This window comes from Cryptomeria japonica, chromosome 1 (assembly GCF_030272615.1).
Source record: "Cryptomeria japonica chromosome 1, Sugi_1.0, whole genome shotgun sequence".
In the NCBI taxonomy this organism is placed as follows: Eukaryota; Viridiplantae; Streptophyta; class Pinopsida; order Cupressales; family Cupressaceae; genus Cryptomeria; species Cryptomeria japonica.
This window is the reverse complement of record NC_081405.1, coordinates 423,832,554-423,841,636: the sequence shown is the minus strand read 5'-3', so window position 1 is coordinate 423,841,636 and position 9,083 is coordinate 423,832,554. Positions and strand designations below refer to the sequence as shown.

The 9,083-nt window shown below is 35.9% G+C and overlaps 1 protein-coding gene across 1 annotated transcript; it reads right to left on the bottom strand.

Annotated features, from left to right (window-relative positions):
• Nucleotides 1-3,108: 3,108 nt before the first annotated feature.
• On the bottom strand, nt 3,109-5,673 carry LOC131065213 (protein DUF642 L-GALACTONO-1,4-LACTONE-RESPONSIVE GENE 2). Its single transcript, XM_057999666.2, has 3 exons — nt 5,464-5,673; nt 4,865-5,365; nt 3,109-3,929 (listed from the first exon to the last, which is right to left on the bottom strand). Exons 1-3 carry the CDS (start codon nt 5,555-5,557, stop codon nt 3,322-3,324), a joined length of 1,203 nt encoding a protein of 400 aa, XP_057855649.1. The 5' UTR covers nt 5,558-5,673; the 3' UTR covers nt 3,109-3,321.
• Between the last annotated feature and the right edge of the window lie 3,410 nt (nt 5,674-9,083).

The window sequence follows — 9,083 nt, the reverse complement described above, 5'->3', positions numbered from 1 at the left end:
GACTGGCTACACTCCTAAGTGAAGATTAAATTCCTTGATCAATAGAGCTACTGAATTATTAAAAAAAATTGAAACTTTCTCCATCAATCATTTATAGAGAAGCAAATGGAATGGTAGACCTTTTGTCAAATAGGGGAGTTGACAATTTCAATGAGAAGTTTATTAGAACGCCAAGATCATTGAAAACTTATGTTCCAACTAGAGAGTGATTCCTCTTTTCTGTCATAAATATTTTGTATTGAAAGATAGAAATATTAGGGATTAAAATATTCATTCAATAGGGTAGAAAGTTTTGGAATAAGTTTATTTACTCCTTCAACGGATGTATTGGCGGGGGCTTTTATCAGACACGTCAACAAGCTAACGGTGCGATTTACACCAGTTATATAATTTGAATCTTAGAGAGTGAGTGGAATAACAAATTATATTAGCGTCATTAAATCTCCCCGAAGAAGTACCGATGTTATGTCTTATCAAAATAGAAGTATCATGTTTTTTTTTTTCTTGGTGATTGGGATTCTATGCCAAGCAGTTGGATTTGACAAGTCTGCGGTGGATTTTGTCATAATTAAAGTTAAATTGGCAAGTTATATGTTTTGCCTTTTCTCATATTAGCAAATCGCTAATCTTGGTGGTTTGTTGGTTTGGAGGAAAGTGCGGGTTGCTAGATTTAGCGGAAGTTTTGGTAATAATGAAAGATTTATTCAAACAACGAAAATCATGAAGCATTTATGTTTTTGGGTGGCAAAGTGAGCTGTAAGGATTTGACAGAACTTGTTGTCTCGATTTGGGGCTTGTCCTTGCTTGCCATTTCTGCTCCTGTGGTGGTGGTCGATTGCTTTCCAATTCCCACTGAGTTTGGACGAACATAGATAATTTCTACAGACTATGGGTTGGGTGGATGCCTCGTTGCTTTTAGATCCTTCCTGTTAGGCTTGCTAAATCCCCCAATTGATCCTTTGATGGGGGTTTTTGTCTGGTGGATCCCTCGGTTGTTCTTGGCTTGGCTTCTTCGGTTGTGAATGCTCAGTGACCGGGTTTTTATTTTTAGCTTTCAAGATAGACTAGATTTGAATCCTTTTTCAAATGATCTAGTTTGAGAAAGACTCGACATATCTTGGATTTTTTCGGTTTATGCTATAGATGTTTTCTGGCATATTGAACATGGTTTGGTAAAGGACTATATTCTTCAGACTGGTTACATTGGTTTAGTTTAGGGCTTTTATTCTTCTGTTTAACTTTTTATTATGTATTTACTGTATCTTTTAATATAATTGACTTAGGCCCTTGATTGATCCAAAAAAAAATACTTCAAATCTAAAAAGTAGCAACAATTTGAAAAATACATACTTCCCAACATAACACTTTGAATATTATTACTAATTTTCATTTCTATAAATTTAATTATTTTAGAGTAAATGCCAATAGTTAGGTGGAGTCTACATTTGAAAATTATCCGATGGGTTTTTTTGGCAAAATGTCATATGGGCTCTATGCAAAACTGATATTATATGTGTTGTCACCACATTTTATATGTGGTTTTGGGCGGGGTGCATAAACTGATCCGTTAGATATTATAGGTTTATTTCATGAGCTGTGACCGGAGGTTGTTCTTTCCTCCTGTATAGTGGAATAATCCACTTCTATTGGAAAAAAAAAAAAAGTAGTTAGGTGGAATCCCATATATAGTACTTGTGGATATAGGATTTAGTCTTGTAACATATCTATAATATATATTGTCAATAATTAGTCTACATGTAAATAATCTTATATTAAATATTGATCAAGGTGGACCCAAACATGAACAAATGAGAACATATGAATGTGATATAAAAATATATAAATACATAAACACGTGAAATAAATACTTTTTGTTTCATAGAGATATCATAATTATCTACTAAAAGCTTGTCATTTATAAAATAAAGAGATCATTTAAGCACGTATTGTTGTTATATGAAGGAGTGTCATTCATGTGTACAAGTATTAAAGTAGCAACACATATATTGGAGTAATCCATATTTATAGTTTGTCCATTCATAAATATAAAAAGTGACCACAACAAAATCATTGTATTTCATCATAAATATGTTAACGATTGTCAAAAAGTTCTAAAAATCATTTAAAGTTGAATATAAGTTGTATTTTGAATAATTATGCATTATTTTTAATAATAACTAATAATATTTTTGTGTTCAACTATGAATTCATGTGTTAAATGTAAAAGTTAAATAATTTAGTTTGTATATAAATTTATTTTAAATATGAATATGATAAATTATTTTATTAACAAATGATAATTTTTTGTTCCACTACTTAGGATACCATGATTAATATCGATTGTATCTTTAAAATATCATTTTTAAGACCCTTTTCATTAGACTTGTTGATATGGCAAGTTGCAGTTGCTGATAGATAATATAGACCATTTCATATATAGATTGGACCGAAGATTTTATATCATCCACAAAGTCACGTGGCTATTAAAACAAGAGCACAAGTCTTCTGGCTAAAACCTCTTCAACTAAAAGCCAATATTAAGGATTATCAATTTTGCCATCTTTGCGCTGGCACAAGCTCAATCTCATCCCTTATGTTGGAACCTTGAAATCAGCAAAATTTGATTCTTAATGGATTCATTAAAAACCATTCAATTTCACCAACAAACAAAAGATCCATTAATCATTTCACATTTTTTTTTAAACAAAAATCGTTCAACAGCCAATGTAACTGATACATCACCCACAATCAGCAGATCTAAATGACTTCAGCATTAACCTACTTATGTAATCTATCTATCCTATGGCAACTGATTACCAATATTCAATTGAACGGTCACAAATTAACATATTGTAAAATTAAGGTGGTTCCCACTAGGCATTTGATACCCATGGCCCTTTTTTCTTCATACCGAAGACGCGCATCAAAATACCACTATTTTAAAGTTTAGGTGGTTCCCACTAGGCATTTGATACCCATGGCCCTTTTTTCTTCAAACCGAAGACACGCATCAAAAGATTTTGATGCTATTACCATCGCTGTCCAACCTAGTACATTATGCCTATTCGTTATGTAAACAACCTCCATGATCATGAATAATTAAAAGACTGAATTCAACAAATCATCACATTATTTACGTTGGTAGACTAAAAGTAATAGTACATGCATTTCAAAATTGCCGTGTATTGTAAGGCACACACTTTTAGGTGCAGCATACAGATTCCTACTTTTTCTTATCCTAACACACACTACACTACACACACTACACTACACACACCAGACCACACTTTTGACTGGCAAATCAATAAAGGTAGTTACACCCTACAGACACAGACACACAGAGAGTCCTACCAACAAACTGCTTAGGAGCCCATACACTGTGAAAAAGCTGCGAGGGTCCGCACTGGACTTGGACAAATCAACCACTTTAACCTCATCAATAACAGGACCGCACAGAGAACTCCTGTCATCAGTTCTCGTATTATAGTATATACTATAGAAGGCAATGCGGGTGCGTTGAGCTTTGGCTGTAAAGGTAACATTGTTGGGTTCATAGATTCTGATTGCTGGAGCACTGTAGTGGAAGTTATCCGCCTGGTCCCCTGCAAACGCCATGACCGCCATGGGCGTCTGGCACTTGTTCCCGGCATTTCCCAGGAGAAAGCTCATGGTGTACTTTGTACCGGGTTCAGTGTCCACCATCTGTGAAATTATTCCTTCCTTACCCGCAAGGAGCTCCACTGCCCTCTTTCCCTCGGGAACCGTGTAGTGGTCCGAATCGATGTATCTCACTGCCTTGTTTGATTCCACGATCCATCCCGGCAATGGCGATGTGGTCACGTCCAGATTTGTCGGCAACAGCACGCCCGCCGATACGTTGCGGTACATCCAAGGCCCCTCTTCGAAGTCTCCATTCACGACAAGATTGCCTGCACCAGAACCATTATCATTTTAACAAAACTGTGCTAGAAAACAGAACTCCGTTTCTGAAAAGATCGAGAAATTGTGTTACAGAGACTCCATTTCTGTAAAGAGATCGAGAAATTGTGTTACAGAGACTCCATTTCTGTAAAGAGATCGAGAAATTGTGTTACAGAGACTCCATTTCTGTACAGATTTAAGAAAATGTGTTACAGAGACTCCATTTCTGTACAGATTTAAGAAAATGTGTTACAGAGACTTCATTTCTGAAAAGATCAAGAAGATATGTTACAGAGATTTCATGTCTGAAAAGAAAAGAAAATGTGCTACAGAAAATTCCATTTCTGAACAAGAAAATATTATTACAGAGACTCCATTTCTGACAAGATCGGCAAACAATATTACAAGAGACTATTTTCGAAGATATCTCTAACAATATGTTAAAAAGATTTCATTTCTGACAAGATCAAAAAAATATGTTACAGAGACTCCATTCTGAAAGTAGAGACTATATGTTAAAGAGACTATTTCTGACATTAAATTAATTTTTTTACAGAGACTCGGACTCTATTTCTAACAGGATTGAGAATTAATGTTACGCAGACTCCATTTCTGAAAAGATGGAGAAATAATGTTACAGAGACTTCATTTCTGAAAAGATTGAGAGATTCCATTTCTGAAAAGAGTGAGAAATAATGTTACACAGACTCCATTTATTTCTGGAAAGATGGAGAAAATGTGTTCCATAGACTCCATTTCTACAAGATAAATAAATAATGTAACAGAGACTCCCTTGCTGAAAAGATTAAGAAATGATGTTACAGACTCCATTACTAACAAAATCGAAACAAGCTTACTTAAAGAGACTCCATTTCAAAACAAAATGAAGAAACAATGTTACAGAAACTCCATTTTTGACAAGATCAACAACAAAGTTCGTTACCTTTGTCCTTCTCGGGCGTAGTGATCTGTTTCAAAGCAATGGCGTCAATAATCGGGCCGCATGTAGGATCTTCTTCCATGCCAGTATTGCGAAAAGCGACCTCAGCGTCATCCGAGAGAGCCTGGAAGGCCCAGGCATAGGCATCCCAGCCACGGCTACTGTAGAGAGTCTGCAAATCCATATTCCGTGAGGCCGGAGGAACAGAGATATTGAGAGACTCCAACTGAGCGCAGGTCCGAGCGGCGGCGAAGGTGAGAGAGTAGGTGGATCCCTTCTCCACCTTTATTCCCTGGCTTATCTGCGCCTCATTGCCGAGACGCGCAGCGTGCCTCCCCTCGGGCACAACCAGCAACATATTCCCCTGCCTCTGCCCATCCCCGACGTACTCCACCGTGCCCTGGATGCTCCAGCTATCCAGCGACTCCACCCCATCTCCCGTCCCCTGCTGCCATGTCCCATTCCCGCTCGCTGAACTCTCAAAATCGCCATTGCTCAATAACCCTGTTACATCACAATTCACAAAAAACGTTTCATCCGCTTACACTTTCACACTTCACTAACCAACAAAAAAAAAAAAACCTCGCTTTCGTTTCACTTACCATCTTCGGCCAAAACCATTGCATCGAAGCTGCGAAGTAGCGTCAGAACCAAAATGCTGGTCTGGAAGGAGCGAAAAACTGGAATCTTCCCCATTTGCAGGATCCTTCACGCGCATACCCAGTGAGTCAGTGAGCATACGCTGCAATACCCCTCTTTCTTTCAACCCTACCTTTATTTCGTGTCATAGGCTGCTAAAGGGTGTATGATATGAAAAGGACGAGCACATGCACCGTTCATAATAGCGTTTGGGTCCCATGCCTTTCCCTCCTTTCCGTGATTTACGAAATGTGAAATGTGAAATGTAAAACGAATAAAGAGTGAAGTCGGTGGAGATGTGCGCGCCTCTCACTGATTAAGACCACTGAATCAAAGGTTTGTATGTATTTTTTAAGGGAATAAAACCCTTTTTACATAATTGTACGCTAATTAAGTAATATAGATATTTTGTTTTTCAGCGAGTGCATTTTTTTTTATAAGAGGGAGCAATCGGATTTTGTATATTAATGGTTGAGAAGGCTTCTTGAACATGTAAGCTATGGAAATAATCTTATTTGTTTTATTGGCTCGATGTCAATGTTTTGTTTTCATTATGTGATGGATTATGTAGCTTCTACCACTTGCTTTGTTTTCATTATAGGCCATAGAGCTGTTGAAGGGGTTGCAAGAATATAAAAGTAGTTTTGTTTTCTCTTTGCTTACCAAGGGTCTTTGGCATTCAAAACTTCTACATCTTTTCATTTTGGATTACTTAGTGTTCAACTTGATGAAGATCGAATCAATTAAAAAGTTGGTGCATGATTTTAATTATGTGGTTTATAAGGTCTATTCATGTGTCAATCTTGAAGATCTAATATTGTGGAGTAATGAGAAGAGTCTCACATATTCTCTTATATATCTTATTGTTCCATTCAAAATTCTTACAATTCATTCATCAAAGTGGCATAAAAATATGAATGTATATATTACAAATTCATTCTTAAGACCTTAAAGTGCGTTTATATCATTCTATTGAACATTTTCTACAAGAAAGTTATGCCACTCTAGGTAAATCTATTATGAAATGTCTCAATATGTACCTTAAAAAATTCCATTATAGAAAGCACAACTCAATTAGTATTAAAAAAAAAACCTCGTTTCAATTAAGTTGTTTTTTAAATGATAGCTAGTTTAATGTTTAACATACCACACATCCCACACATCGCATCTTCTTCTTATGAAAAGAATTGTTTTTCTTGCTCTAGCAATCATTCTTATTAAGCATAATCATTATGTCGAAGGTGTCGCCCTCTACGAGAGGGATAGAGTTGATTTACCACTAAATATTGATACTTATTGGAAAAGATGCAAGACAATTAAAAAAGATCCTAGTCTTTCATGCATTTCGCATTTCATTCATTGAATATATGACTAGCTGGTGGGTGATATTGATATCTTAATCATGAGAAGACAATAGTAGCAAGTGGCTCAACATCTTCCATAGGGTTACAAAGCACCTCACCCTCACTTGATTTTAGTATTGCTTGTGTAGTATGTGGCTAAATGAATTTCCAATAGTCACGATTCTCCTAATGTCCTACAACCTTTGGATTGCTAACACATTTGTCAAAGCCTTGGTTCAAATTTGTAGTACAATGTTAGAGCAATTAAATTAGAACTATAAACACCTAAAATTGTCCTCTTTAATTAAATAAATATTTTTATATATTTAATTATTTTATCCTAAGTCTTCTATTAATTAAATAAATCTGTATTTATTTAATTAATTCATTTATCCTCTTTTCGCTCTTTTCTAATTTAAATAAATATATTTATTTAAATTATCTTTCTCCTAAATTAAATAAATATTTTTTATTTATTTAATTGGCCCCACTTCCTCTATTAATTTAATAACTCTTTATTTATTTAATTAATTCATTATCTTTTTCCTTCTATGACACGTGTCACTCATCTCTTAATCCTCCTCTACCTACCCTTTTATCCTATCACCTCTTAATCTTATCCCTCCATTTTTTAAAGCATCTTCTATATAAGAGGATGCTTTCATCATTATCAACCCTATTCAACACTTATGCAATCAAGCCTTCTTGCGATCAAGCGACTTCAACCACAATCCGTTCTTTGTTGAGCTCTTGTGCACCTATAAAACCTGAGAGCAAATATATCAAACAAGATCAATGGAGATAGGAGACAATGGAGATTGAAACCCTACTTGGCATGTGAATGGTATTATTGTTTTAATTTGTTGAATTGCATGTTCTTAGGTATCTTCATTGGTGTATGGTGGATGTTTGGTTGTAGAACTAGGGTTTGTTGTGGTTGGATCTTTGTGGTTTTATTATAGTTTATCATCATCATTTTTCACTGTATACGTTTTGGCACGCCTGGTGGGACTCTTGTCCCTTTTATTTCTAACATTTTGTTTGCCAATTTAGTTTTTTTGTGAAGTTGCAAGTTGGATTTGCGATGATTCTGATTTACTGCACGTCTGTGACTGATTTTTTTGTGTTTGCATTTCAATCTCATGTCTGTGATCTTTGTTATCATGTCTATACTTTTTTGTTGGTTTTGTAGGTCTCAAATCCCAAAATCGCGTCTGTGTCCAGAAACTGCCTCTGGGTGGGCTATTTTTGCATTTTGTTCTTTCTGTCTGTTGTAGGTTCAGGTTTCCTGAAATCGCATCTATGACACATAATATCATGTTTCTACCCATAAAGTTTGTGTGTGTTGCTTGCTATCGCGTCTGTGTTCAAATTTTGTTTTGCAGGTTTTAGATCTCGGAATAGTGTCTGTGTCTGATATTTGTGCGTCTATGTTCAGAAATCACATCTGTGTTTGGTATAACTACGTTTTTGTTTACATTTTTCATTGTCTTTTTCATTTTTAGGGTTTTTCAATTTGTTTTTGACCTAACCCCTTGATTGGACTAACAAAGTGATGCAACTGTCTTGAAAAGGAGAAAACATCGTATTGTAGAAGGCCCCTTTTCACATTTAGACTTGAACTTCTAAAATTTACCTAACTAGTGTGCTTGCAGGTGGGATAATCTATCAAAACTACTAAACATTTGTTGCAGGGGTAATCTAGGTGTGTGTCTTTGATTATTAGTCTAATTAGGGTCACATATTTTTCATTTGGGGTTAAAGAACTTGTTTGAAGTGTTTGGTGCGCTTTGCACATTTTATGTTTATAACCCTAGAGGTAATAACAAAAGTATCCTCTCCCCTAGCCTTCCATTGGACCTTGGGTGTAAGATAAATTGTTATCATCTTCTATTTAAGTAAGAGGGCCTATATCCCAGATAACCCACAAGGCCAAGTGAGAGAGCACAACCCAAGCGGTACTTCTTTTGTCTGCTATATACATTAATACGTTAGGTGAAAGCCACGACGACTTGTTGACGTGTATCTACACCAACGGTTCTCACTAGTATCCACACTTGTGTTGGATGCTTTAAAAATCCTCTTTGGGGATTAGGAGTGGATTCTTAAATGAGCCACTGGCTCATGGGTAGACACCAAGGCCCGCAAAAGTTCCCCCACTAAATACCTTTTATTGTAGAGGCCAAAAATCCTTACATTTGATGGTTCAGGGAGTGTGGATCGTACCCCGTAGATACCCC